Genomic DNA, 13,521 nt, shown 5'->3' with positions numbered 1-13,521 from the left:
TTAGGCTTAGAAAATAGAAGGGATTAAAAAAATAGCCTTATGATACAATTACTATAATACTAGGAGGATGTGCTTAGTGCTTCAGCTATAGTAACAAAAATGCTGGAGAAGGGACTTCTGGCTGGGGATGTCAGAAGATACTCAAATAGAGGGGGTTATTTGTGCTGGTTCCTAATGGTTAGATAAGATACAGCTTAGGAGATGTAGTAAAGGAAAGGCATGGAAACGGTAAGTTATAGAAATGTCTATTAGTTCCCAAGTGCTAAGTTAGAGATTAGAAAAATAGGAGCATCTAACACTAAGTTACTTAGAAAGGTACCCATGGCCCTACCATGGAGACTCCAAATTGCTTGTAATATGGAGTTTGGATTTTATTAACTGATTTAAGGTTTTGAGTTGGATAATAACATAATCAAAGGTGCCCTTTTTTATTTTTACCACTAGTACATACGATGAGTTAGAGTCATAGAGGCTGGGAAACCAATAACTAGGCTCCTGTAATAGTACAGCCAAGATGAAGTGATATCCTTCCATAGATATAGAAGGGTAGAGGAGAGAGATCCGCTGCATTTGATGAGTGGATGCATGGAAGGAAGGATAATCCATCACTTGAGTTACTAGGAGCATGGTCTTATGAGCCCATTTACCAGTTTCTGTGTGGCCAGAGTACTGAAGCAGAATTAGGCATTAAGATTTGATACACATTAAGGTTCAAGATGCAGATAAGATCCCTAGTAGAAATTCCCAGGAGGCAACTGGATTTGTTAAATTTAGAATTGTGAGTTGGGGCTATGGGACTATGCCTGGAGTAGTGGGAAAGTGTATAAATTTCAGGTGAGCTAATTTGGTTTCGAAGTTTAGCTCTGCAACTCATTAGCCCTATGACCTTGAATCTTGTTTATCCTCTTGCATTTCAGTGTCATTATTTAAAAAAAATAGGAGAGAAGATTTGGGTGTTCGACTTGTGACCTCCTTGTGGGGTATTGTGAGGATTAAAGAGCTGTGCACAGCGTTACCTGTATCCAATAAACCTCCTCCTTCCCCCGCCCATGTCTTTATGAGCAAAGGGGTGCACTGGAATAAGTTTGTAGACCCAGGGGAAGGAGAAATAGCTTGTGAGGAGAGAAGAGTTATGATAGAAGTGAGAGGGAGAGAAACCGAAAAACGGAGAGGGTGAGAGCAGAAGCTTCATGGCACATTTTTAGCTTTTAAGAGGAAGAGGGCCCCTTTCCTGAGACAGGCAAGATTGGAGAGAATAAATGAAGGTAGTGTTGATCAGAGGGTCTTGAACTTCTCTCAGAGAGGCAGCAGGCTAGGCCATCTGGTACGAGGAGGGGAGGTGCAGGGCTGGGTTCTTGAGAAAGAAGAAAATTCTTTTGAGATAACCACTGTGGGAAATAAGATTAGGAGTAAACTAGAGTTGAATGAAAGGATTGCCAAAAAGCAAAAGCCGAGAGGGGTTAGATAGCTTGAACTCTTAGTGTCCTTGTGGGTGTATGAAATTACAGAGGAGAAGGTCATTGGAGGTTAAGAGGTTGTGGAAAAGAGAAGCTGGAAGCGGATGTTGAAGTTTCAGGAGGGTGATGGCAGGAGGATTGGGTGCAGAGGAGGAGTGTGAACGGGTGCTTCAGTCTTTGTGGAATGTGAAGGAAGGAGTGCTGGGGAGTCAATTCCTGATGGTAGTGAGAACGGGGAGGGGAAGGCCCTACTTGGTGTCAGTGGTTGTTTGTTAGCAACAGATTGTTTCCTTCAAATCAGGATACTTGGCATCTGATTGCCCTTGGAGCACAAATAGCTCTGCCACTGGTTGCCTTTAAAGATAAGCCTATTCTTTCCTGTAATGTAGCAGGGTAGGCTGGCGTTACTCTCCTCCCCACCCTTCCCCACCCCCGCAATAATGGCTTGCTGGAAGAAAACAGACTTTGGTATCGAACAATCAAAGTTAAATACCTGCTTCTCTACTTACCAGCTGTGAGATCATGGGGTAAGCTACTCCAGCTGATTGACCCTCCTTTTCTCAGCTGCAGAATGAAGGAAACACCTACTTCAGTACCTCATACAATTGTGTGGGTATTAAATGAGACAGTATACGTAACATCTCTACCTCTTGGTACATGTGCTCCAAAGTGTGAGTGGTCTACACCTTGGGAAAATGGTTTCTGAATTGAGAGTTGTTTTGGCTTTGGGAGACAGGTCAAATACCGCTAAAACAAAACAAAAAATTAAAACAAGGCAACATTATAATAGAACAGTTCTTTATTTTCTAACATGTATGCTTAGAAAGAAAACAAAATAAATATATATGACTTAGAGACTATGTTATGCACAATACTTATTGTCCTAATATAAAATCTCATAATAAAAGATCTTTTATTAGAATTTAGACAAAATTTATTTGAAGTAATGCAATAGTGTGATGAAGTATGGGGAAAGACTAGGTGGGATCAAGTTTTAGAATTGTGAAATTGATAGGCTTTCTATATTTGCCAAAATTTGGCCTTATTTGAGTTACATATATGTGTGTGTGTGTGTGTGTGTGTGTGTGTACACACACATATATTATATAACATACATATATATTATTTAACATATATAAGCCCAATATGTGTGTGTGTGTGTGTGTGTATGTGTGTGTAAAATGAGTATACTAGAACTCTCAAACTACCTTGTAGTTTGTCAGTTTCAAAGCTGATATTACTGAAAGGTCCTGTCTCAGTTCAGAGACAGTATATAAAGGAAAAACCATTAGATACATAGTCTAGAATTTTATCTGTGCATCTATTGTGATTTTCATCTTGGAGTCATAATTCTCAATTTTAATAGGTAATCCTAATCAATCTGTAGCAGCAGTAGTAGCTCTCTTTTATAGGAGAAGTCCCTGGCTTACAGAAGTTGTCTCTTTTTTAGTTCAGTCCAGTTGTTATTCCAGTGAGGATAAGAGAAACCAGACTGAGTATCCAGTTAAACCAGAAAAGAGGGAAAGATTGACAATTTGACCACACTTTCTGAATCTCAGCCCAAATGTACAGTGTTGAGCAATGTTGGGACCCATGTTGATATACCGGATTAAACTATAGCACCAGTTAGGGCTGGGGTACCATGGAATGTTAGGACCCAGGTGTGGAGGGAGGCTCTAGGAATAGGGGTAGGGAATTTAAAAGAACACTGGATTACTGGCCGTAATCCCTACAGAGAGTCTGTGTTGTATGGTTAAAGATGAATAGGAATAAGAGAAAGCAGAAGAAATTGCTTGGTATTAAACCAATCTATTCCAAAGTGAAGATTCTGTTCACGTGTCTTGTTAGAGTCTCCATTGGCACCCGAGTCCTGGACAGACCAAATATGGCACAATTGATGGCGTTAGACAAGTGATGAAGAGATGAGGCAGTTCCTAACTCTATGCAGAGTACCTGGTCAACTTGATAAAAGTTCATTTTTATGACTTTTCAGTTATAGGCTGTGCACTTCTTATTCTTTAATGCTTAATTAGTGAATTTTGTTATAATGTTAAATAACTTTTTAAAAATAATGTTTTTACTTTTCAGTTACACTTGGCATACAATATTATATTAGTTTCAGGTGTACATCCAGTGATTAGACATTATATGACTTAGTAAGTGATCATCCCAATAAATCTTGTACCCATCTGACACCATACATAGTATTAGAATATTATCGACTATACTCCCTGTGCTGTACTTTATGTCCCCATGACTGTTCTATAACTACCAATGTGTACTTATTAATCCCTCACCCTTTTAACACATTCTCCCAACTCCCCTCCCTTCTGACAACTGTTAAAATGTTCTCTGTATCTATGAGTCTGTGTTCTGCTGCTTCATTTATTTTGGCTTTTAGATTCAATTGTTGATAGGTACGTATTTATTGACATTTTATTTTTCATATTTTTGATCCTTTGTTTTTTTCTTCTTCTTAAAGAAGATCCTTTAACATTTCTTGTAATACTGGTTTGGTGGTGATAAGCTCCTTTAGCTTTTTTTTTGTCTGGGAAGCTCTTAATCTATCCTTTAATTCTTCTAAATGATAGCTTTGCTGGGTAGTGTAATCGTGGTTGTAGGTCTTTGCTTTTCATCACTTTGACTATTTCTTGATAATCCTGTGTGGCCTGCAAAGTTTCTGTTCAGAAATCAGCCAATAGTCTTATGGTTCCTCCCTTGTAGGTAATTGACTGCTTTTCTTTTGCTGCTTTTAGGATTCTTTTTTTGTCTTTAACCTTTGTCATTTTAATTATGATGTGTCTTGGTGTGGGCCTCTTTGGGTTCATCTTGTTTGGGAACCTCTGTGTTTCCTGCACTTGGATGTCTGTTTCCTTTACCAATTTAGGAAAGTTTTCTGTCATTAGTTTTTCAAATAGGTTTTTAGTTTCTTGCTCTCTGTCTGGCATTCCCATGATGCGAATGTTGGTACACTTGAAGTTTTCCCAGAGGCTCCTTATCCTTATTTTTTTTTTAAATATTTTTTCTTTTTACTGTTCTGATTGGGTGTTTTTTGCTTCCTTATATTTCAAATTGCTGTTTCATTTCTCAGCTTCATCTACCCTGTTGTTGATTCCCTGTGAGCTCTGCTTCATTTCAGTTCGTGTAGCTTTCACTTCTGACTGGTTCTTTTCCATGTCCTTTCTGATGTTGTTGATGTTCTCTCCAAGTTCATCTGCTCTTTCCCTAAGTTCATTGAGCATCCTTATAACCACTGATTTGAACTTTGCATCTAGTAGATTGCTTGTCACCATTTTGTTTAGTTCATTTTCTGGAATTTTGTTCTGTTATTTCATTTGGGATATATTTCTTTGTCTCTTCATTTTGGCAGCTTCCCTGTTTTTGTTTCTATGTATTAGGTAGAGTTGCTACATCTCCTGGCCTTGGTAGAATGGCCTAATAAAGCAGGTGTCCTGTAGGATCCAGTGGCACAGCCTCCACGTTCACCCAAGATGGGCAGTCCAGGTGTGCCCCCACCCCCACCCATATGGACTTTATACACCCTCCTGTTGTATTTGAGCCTTGATTGTTGTTGGCATGTCAATGGGAGGAATTTACCCCCAAGCCACTGGGTTGCAAGGACTGGCTGCTATCACCATGAAGAATCAGCTGTGCAGCAGCTGACCCCATGGAGTAGAACTTACTTTAGTGAGACTCTGGTGCCTGCTGATTCCACCCCTTGAGCATGTCACTTGTGGAGATGGTTGGGTGGTGCTTCAGTGTCATCTGAAGCTCTCTACGAGGTGCACTGGCTCTGGGTCTTCCTGAGAGGTGCAGGCCAAGGTCAGCCACCGCCTGTGTTCTGCTCGGGGTAACCCGGTATGAGCTACAAAGTGATCTGCAGATGACTGCTACTTGTGCTGGGCTTGGAGGTGCCCAGTAGAGGCCAAGCTGTGAACCAAAGCCAGCTGCTGTTAGTGCTGGACCTGTGGCCACTTAGTGGGAGGTACGGGGCATGCTGTGGCCAGATGCTGCTGTTTTGAGAGATTTTAGGTAAGTCTGAAGCATAAGCCAAGATAGGCCATTCTTATGGAAAAGCCACTGGAAAGAACTTGGGTGGGCCTGCAAGTTGGGTGGGGCTGGTCTCAGGGAATCACCTGGGCTGGGTGAACAGTGATAGCCAGGCTGATGGAGACTCAGATATGGCACCTACCTGCTGGCTCTCTATGGGGAGGGCTCAGAGAAACAATAATGGCCTCTACCAGCACTTCTGTCTGGTAGAAAGCTGCCCCTTCAGTTCTACTCCTCATGCTAGACAGTTCATCTCCTCCCAGTATATCCCTGGTGCCTTTCAAGCTGCTGCTTCAGCTCTGGAACTGAGTAAGTCCATGTGTGGGCCCTTTAAGAGGAACTGCCTGGGACTCCTAACAGTCCTCCATCTCACTCGGCCACAATCCTATCTGGTTTTTACAGCTAGAAGTTATAGGAATTTTTCTCCCTGGCACTGGAACCCTGGGCTGGGATCCTTGTGTGGGGCTGGGACCCCTCAATCCTCAGGTGAGACCTCAGCAGCCAAGATATCCCTCCCAGTTTTTATCTACCACATGTGGGTGTGGGACTGCCCCATTCTGTATCTCCACCCCTCCTACCAGTCTTCGTGTGGCCTTTTCTTTATATCTTTAGTTGTAGGACTTCCATTCAATTCGATTTCAGGAAGTTCTGAATGATGGTTGTTCTGTAGTTTAATTGTAACTTTGATGTAGTTGTGTGAGGATGCAAGTACTGCATTTACCTAAGCTGCCATCGTGACCGGAAGCTAAGTAACTTTTTATTACTAAAATAATATCTAATACTCTCTTCCAATGTGGCATATCTCGTTATTGCCAGAACCTATTTCACCTGAATGCAGTGCAGTCCAACACAAGGTTGCATTGGTAGGCTATAGAAGAATTTAAATGCAAATATTCAGGGACTTGTTTTCAAGATCATATATTTTAAAATTTTCATTTTTCAATTATAGTTTGCATTAAGTATTATTTTGTATTAGTTTCAGGTGTACAGCATAGTGGTTAGATAATCATTTACTAAGATTATCTCTTCTTGATTTGTGTTTGGCGATTTAAAAAAAATCTAACAACCAGGAGGACATTGTGTTGAATCTAGTTTAATTACCTCAAAGAAGTAAATTTTCATGTGTTTTTCTTGTGACCCTGGATTCCAAGGGGCTCTGAAGTGTTGGAAAGATGAGTGCCTCTACGTACTGGGATGTATTTCTGTGATCTGCCAGCATTTGACAGTGCCGTGTGACTTTTTTTTGGTTGGTTTAGGAAGCAATTTATTGGTTTTGCAACTAGGCTTCTATGGAGCTTGAAGCCACAAATGGAGTGGAAAATCTTATTTGATGTTGTGATTCCCAGAAAATATTAACTAGAGTTTGTGGTTGCAAATGATGCTGGTATTGCAGACACAGTGGACAGACCATTAGTCAGGGTGTTGTTACCAGTGACACAATGTCTGGTGAGAGATTTGGTATCAGTTTTTATATCACTTTGCCTGATTTGCAGATATAGTATTAACTATTCTGGCATTCCACAAGCTGATTGTGCTTTTTGCTTTGTTTATGGGTTATAAACTGTTCCTGAGCCAAAACTTTCTCTTGGATAATTCAGCCAGTATGCAGTCAATATGCAACCTTTGATCTTTTAAATGCACAGAGAAAACTCTTTCCTTCGGAGTTCCAGGCATGAACTGTTGATGTGACACCTGCTAGATCATTGTATGCTTTTTAGTGTAATGCTGATGTCACTTGGCTATGTACGTTGATTCTACTTTTATTCTCTATATGTCCAGCTCTAGAAAGATATGAAAGATTCACCTTCTCTGGTTCATATTCTTGTTTAAGTGTTGATGTTTTATTATAGGGGTGAGCAAAGTAGGTTAAGTTACCAGCCTTCATGACCTAAAAAAAGATAAATCATAAGTAAGGATATGAAATAATAGCAATAATAATAAGACAAATAATACAAATAGATGATACAATAACTAATAAATAATAATACAAGAATAAACTGTTTTGAGTACTCACAACTGGAAATCTCCTTCTGCCAACCCCCTGTATATTGCCTCTTCTCTTCATAAAAAGTCAGTGCCAGAAGGGTGCTACAGAACAGCTTGGCAGAGCCTCATTTCACAACCAAATAGAAAAGTAAAGCCACTGTTGGGCCATCATCTGGATTTATAAAATGTGATTGCATTGGTTTAAATTGACTTTTATAGGTTTTCATGTTTTCTTTGAGATTTAACGAAGTCTAAGTCCCGCTAACCCAGTTCTCCCTTATTTATCAGCACAGCTGAACGTCAAAAGTGATATTTGTTTGCTCTAGTAAAGTGAAAACATGGGTTATTGACATAACTTTGTATATATATGAATTCGTGATCTGTACTTTGGTTTGAGTATGTATAGGTGCTGTTTAGGTCTGAGGAAGGACTCCTGGGAGAAATATTTAACACATCATTGTCTGATTACAATATATATGCTAGTTGGATGCAAGCAGGAAATGACTTCTCAGTTCTTCTAGTTGTAAAATCTGTAAAGCCCAAGCTGATCAATTGTTGAAACATTTAATAGTATAATGCTTAGTATGTAAGGTTTGTGGAGTCATGTCAACAATGAACAGGGAGTTGTTTTTTCCCTTCTCTCTCATTCTTACTTCCAGACCCTAAACAGGTTTTCCACAGTCAAAAATAGTAGGGTGAATTTAAGTCTGCTGAAAAGATTAAGTTAGGAAATAGGTTATTTTATTTATTTAATTTTTTTTCCCCTGATCCATTTCTTTTTTAATATACATTTTTAATTTTTTTATTGCTGACACTATTACAGATGTCCCCTGTTTTCCCTCTCTTTCCACCTCCACCAGCTCCCCATCCCCTGTCCTTCACCTCACTGTTTTACGTGTCCATGGGCTATGCGCATATATAAGTTCAGTAATGTTTTAGAATTTATGATATTGGTTAATGGGGAAACCATTATCATACTTCTCACCCTCTAGGTATCACCCAGCTCTTGGCTTTGTGAATGTTTATAGTCTCAGGACCTATTATAAATACATCTGAATAATTGATTTCATTTTTCCAAAAGTGTTTTTCCAATATCCCATTGTGGAGATAAAAAGGAAAGCCTATGGCAATATTCTTGACCTCAGTAATTTGTTGGGAAGTTAACATTTATATGTGAAACTATATTTTGGTTGCTCTCCAGTAATCTCATGGTCCAGATGGCCAGGAAGGGAAAAGATTATTACTGGTGAATGCAGCCAGGAAAGTTTCATGCAGGTGGCAAGAATTTGGATAGCCAACATAATTTTCCAAACTATCTGGCTGTTTCTTTTCACAATATTTAATGAAGCCTAGAATAAATGTTGTGTGTTTCTCCTTATAGAGCAAATAGACTGTGGAAATGTATTGTTAAACTCATTAATTCATTTAACGATCATCTATTGAAAGCCCATTGTCTGTTAAGTACTGTTTTCGGGATATTGTTCTCACTAAATCAAACTCCTGTCATACCACCTGTAATTGCACGACCAGCTGTTATATTTGAAGGTAGTTTTGACCTCCAGAATCAGATAATGAAATGGTTATTTATGTAAATATTAATATTGATAAATAAAACATGGAGCATCACAAATAGTTGCTTATAACAAAGTATTTGGAGATTAGAAATTTGCATGTAATAAATATTTTATGATTTTGCTGAAGTAAAGTTTTGGAAGAAATGGCTCAAGCCGTCACATCATCAATCGCTGTTTTGTGTAAAGCACTGTGATGGGTGCTGGGAGAGTCATTTTGTATGTACTTTCTGCCCAAGGTCTGGTGGAGAATAAGCTTCCTCCAGTTTTCATAGTCTCTTTAAGGCATTGGTGGGCCCCTTGCACCAGAGATTCTAATATTGGCTTCTCATTGTTGGAGAGCTGCTGGGGTGCTCGATGCAGCTTGGATCTGTCTGGCTAGTGTTCGAGGCTCCTGCTCCATTGAGGGTGGGGCAGGCAGGGAGGGGACCAGCTATTCTTCAGCCCCAGTGTACAAGGTTAAGACATTGAATTATTTTATATCTGCTTCACAGGATTGAAGCAGATAATTACTGTTTTCTTTATGTTACCTTGTGCTTAGTAGACTATTAATGCAATACTTTGATATTATAAGTAAAATGAACAGGGGAAAACAGATATGAGTTTAAAGAGTTGGTAGGCCACTGTCACTAATTGATGAAATATTTACTGTTCCTTTTTTTTTTTTTTTTTTTTTAAATAGAACAAATGACAAACATGAGTGTGTTCATTTGGACCAAGAAACATAAACTCTTGTGGAACTGAGACTATAATATTTAAAGAAAACAATTTTCTTCAAAGTCATTTTCCTGAAAAATCAACAAAAGAAAGAGGGAACAAAGCTTATTAAATCGGGGCAGACTCAGAAAACTGCTGGCAAGAGATTAGTTTATGTTGTGAGGAAGCAGACAGGTGACTGCTTTTGTGTGTCAAACTTTTTCTCCTTTGACATTCTCATTATAATCAACTATTAGGTACTGAGTCTGTAAATAGTATTTATATTGGAAACAGACCAGAAAATCAAGTAAAGGAGAAATCAGAATTATCCTTTTGTGGACAGATAGATACAATAGCACAGTGAGAACCGGAGTTTCCTTACTTGTAATCAAAATCGGATTTAAGGCAACTGCACAGTTTACTCAGAGTATTAGCTACCTTGGGGAAGCCTGTGGACTTACCCAGTCATCATAGTAACATACTGCCTGAGACTTTTAGGGCACCACTGAGTGGGCCAGTGATCATTTTCTGGATTGGCCAAGTGGGAGGTTCTAGTGTACTCCTGCCACTCTAAGATGGAGCTGTATTTTTATTTATTCCAAAAATACCTGTTGAAAGGCTTCTGTGTGCTCCATATTTATTTATTTAACTCTTGGGGAAAATTAATAATATGTGATCTGTGCCCTGCTAGAATTTAGGCCAGTAGGAAAAGAAAGCATTAATAACTTGTTTTATTTTTATTATTTATTTAGAAATTTATAGATTTTAATTAAGCTTAAAAATGAGCAGTCTCCTATCTTACCACTCTCCACCACTTAATTCCCCAGAAAGACCACTTTGAACTTTTAGCCATTTCTTCCATTTCTGTAAAGATAATAAATATTTTGCTACTTCTTGTTTTTTTCCACAGTTTTTTTTATTGATTTTAATTTTAATTTTATTTTTTTAGGGAGAGCAAGGGAGGGAGGGAGGGAGGGAGAGAGTTACACTGACTTGTTGTTCCACTTATTTATACATTTATTGGTCGTCTGGCGTATAGGGACCATGCTCTAACCATCTGAGCTACCTGGCCAGGGCTCTTTTGAAGTTTTAGATATCTTTTTACTTCATACTCTTGTCACATTATGTCTTGAATTCATATTATCGTACATGCTCATTTCCCTTATTCTCTCAATAAAGTGAAAACTTAATTCTGGCAAAATCAGTTTTTAATGTTTATATTACAGTGACTTCATACCTATAATTCCCATTCAGCTATTTCATTAGCTTTGGTACTTGTATATAACTTTATTTTCCTAGGAGTTAAATAAAGATTATAAATATCCTCTCATTACATTCAGACACATCAGGATATTGTTCAGTTCTGTTTTTCTTTCTTAGGAGACATCTCCTTGAGCCTCTGACCTCTTGCTCCTGTCTAGATAAGATCCACTTCCAACCTTCTGCACGACTGTTGCCTGGGAATATGTAGCTGTGCTGCCTTGAGAACTCCATTTGCTGTTTTTTTCTTATATTGGATCTCCTGTCTCTATATTTCATACCCTCTTCTCTCTGTTTATTCCCATGTTTGGTTAGAGTGGGTCATCCAGTAGATGCCAATAAAAAGAAGCCTGTGCTGGTAAGGTTTTCTTTTCGTTTTTTATATTTATTAAATAGTTTGGGAGACATTGAGTTAGAAATCTGGGGTTAAAGTGTTTCTTTACTTTCAACTATCTCTCTGTTTATATCTCCTCTTGTTTCCTCGCCTTTAGGAGCACTGGCTGCCTCCAATTCCTGTAGCCCAAACTGCCGTATCTCTTGGTTTCTTTCTCTGTAGGCATGTTCATGTTGCCTTCCAGCACCCAAAGTTTGGTCGACCTTTTTTTTTCAGACTCACCAACAGAGATCTTCAGTGACAGTAGACAGCTGCCAGAACAATGATGGAATTGCTTTCTTTGCCGAAAGTACAAACAGAATATGTTATTATGCACTCCAGTTAAAACCCATATATTTGAAAAGTGTTTTCTGTTCAGCTGACTGTTGTCAAAACTGGGTTGCGTTGTAACATCGATAGAGTTATTTTTGCAGAAATTAAAACCTTTTAACTTTAAAAAAAGTTATCCTTACTCTAAGGCCATTAATGTGTTTAAAAGATTAATCTGAGTCTCCCAGGTAATCCTTTGATTTCTGTTTTGGTAACTGTGACTAAAACCCAGTGTGAAGTAGTGGTTAGGGATAGCATTTCAGACCAGCTTAGTTTACTGTAAACCTAGCAGTTCTGAAGAGGAAGAAAATAAATCCTAGGTTGAAATTTGAAATTCTTGAATGGAACACATTCTTTCTCTTCCTTAATAAGTCCTGCTGATGTGAGTCTTGATTTGTTTCCCTTGTCGGCTTCGTGCCAGACTTAGTAGACTTCTGGTCTCGCAGTATGTTTTCAATATTAGCATGAGTGAAGGAAGGGAATGGGGGAGCCTAAAGAAGAGGGGCATACTGGAAGGTTCAAAGCTTAAATGAAAACAAATTTCGCATTCATCTTATTTGTTTCCTTAGTGCTGTAACAAAACGTTTTTATTTCGGTTAATAATTCATATTAAGCTTAAGGTATAAAAATTGATGTGGGTGAATTATGCTTCATAGCTGCCATCTGGGACTATGCATTTTTAAAGAAAAGGCTACTGTCACTCCCTGTTTACTTCTGGTTTATTCTTTTAAAGTTTCTGAATACTTGATCCTTTCCCCAAGCGACAGCAGTACAGGTTCAGATAGTTTTCCAAAGCAGTGCTTATCAACTTCTATGCACACGGGTCACCTGGGGACTTTGTTAAAATGCAGATTCTGGAGTGGGGCCTGAGAGTCTGTAATTCTAACCAGTTCCCAAAATGCTGATGCTGGTGGTCATTCTACAGCAACGGTGTAAAATATTGTGGGTGTAGGAGGAATACAGGATCTCCTGAATCTCTAGAAAGAAGTCAGTGGGAGACCTTGCATTACTGGCTGCTGCTAAGTACATCTACATAGTACTGGATTTATTGCATCTTATAGATTTAGTAGGTTTTTTCATTATTTGTAATATTGTGTTTAGAAGTGATTCTAGTTCTATACTTTTATTTTTTAGTGTGAGAGTTTTACATATTAAGTATATAAACTATATTCCCCTAGTGTCTGTAAAGAAAAACATATTATACTTGCTAGCTGCTTAACTGTAATTTGTGGCACACAGACATCTCATCTGTAGCCATTAGTCATTGAGATTCTATTGTATATACTGTTTTATGCTTATAAAAACATAAAACCGTAGCATATATACCAACTTATAACTAGCTTCATTGTAATGTTTGTTCCTGTGCAATTAGATATTAGCAATGAAAAAAGGTTAATGCTTCTTTTTAAAATTTGTCTTCTAAATAGCTCAGTCGCTGAAAGAATTTGCAAGACTACTCATCACAGTAGAAGAAGAGAGGAGACGACTGGTAAGTGTGTTACTCATCCTTAAGAAGAATACTTTGTTTGGACTTAAAAAAAATAAAATAAGAAAAGAAAGAATAGATCTTTTGAATTAGGCTAGCCATACAAGACCTAATAAAGTGATGCATGTACTGAATGTTACAGGAAAAAATTGTATGATTATTAAATATTGCTAATAAGATACACCATTTCTATTTCTTTCATTTTTTCAACAGATGTAAATTACATCCATTTTGTTTTCTAGCTAAATTTTCTGAAAATTAAATTCTTTTTTTTTTTTTTTAAAGGTTTTTTGTTTTTTTTTTTAAATATAT

At 38.1% G+C, this 13,521-nt stretch overlaps 1 protein-coding gene across 1 annotated transcript in view; it reads left to right on the top strand.

Moving 5' to 3' along the window:
• The window catches only part of ARHGAP42 (Rho GTPase activating protein 42), a 221,783-nt gene that overhangs the window by 69,277 nt on the left and 138,985 nt on the right, over window positions 1–13,521 (top strand). Inside the window, exon 3 of the mRNA XM_081155734.1 lies at window positions 13,151–13,212. Coding sequence (XP_081011860.1) covers window positions 13,151–13,212 — 62 coding nt within the window. The remainder of the gene's footprint in view (window positions 1–13,150; window positions 13,213–13,521) is intronic.

This window comes from Miniopterus schreibersii (assembly GCF_964146895.1).
Source record: "Miniopterus schreibersii genome assembly, chromosome: 12".
In the NCBI taxonomy this organism is placed as follows: Eukaryota; Metazoa; Chordata; class Mammalia; order Chiroptera; family Miniopteridae; genus Miniopterus; species Miniopterus schreibersii.
This window is presented reverse-complemented; position numbering and strand designations above follow the sequence as displayed.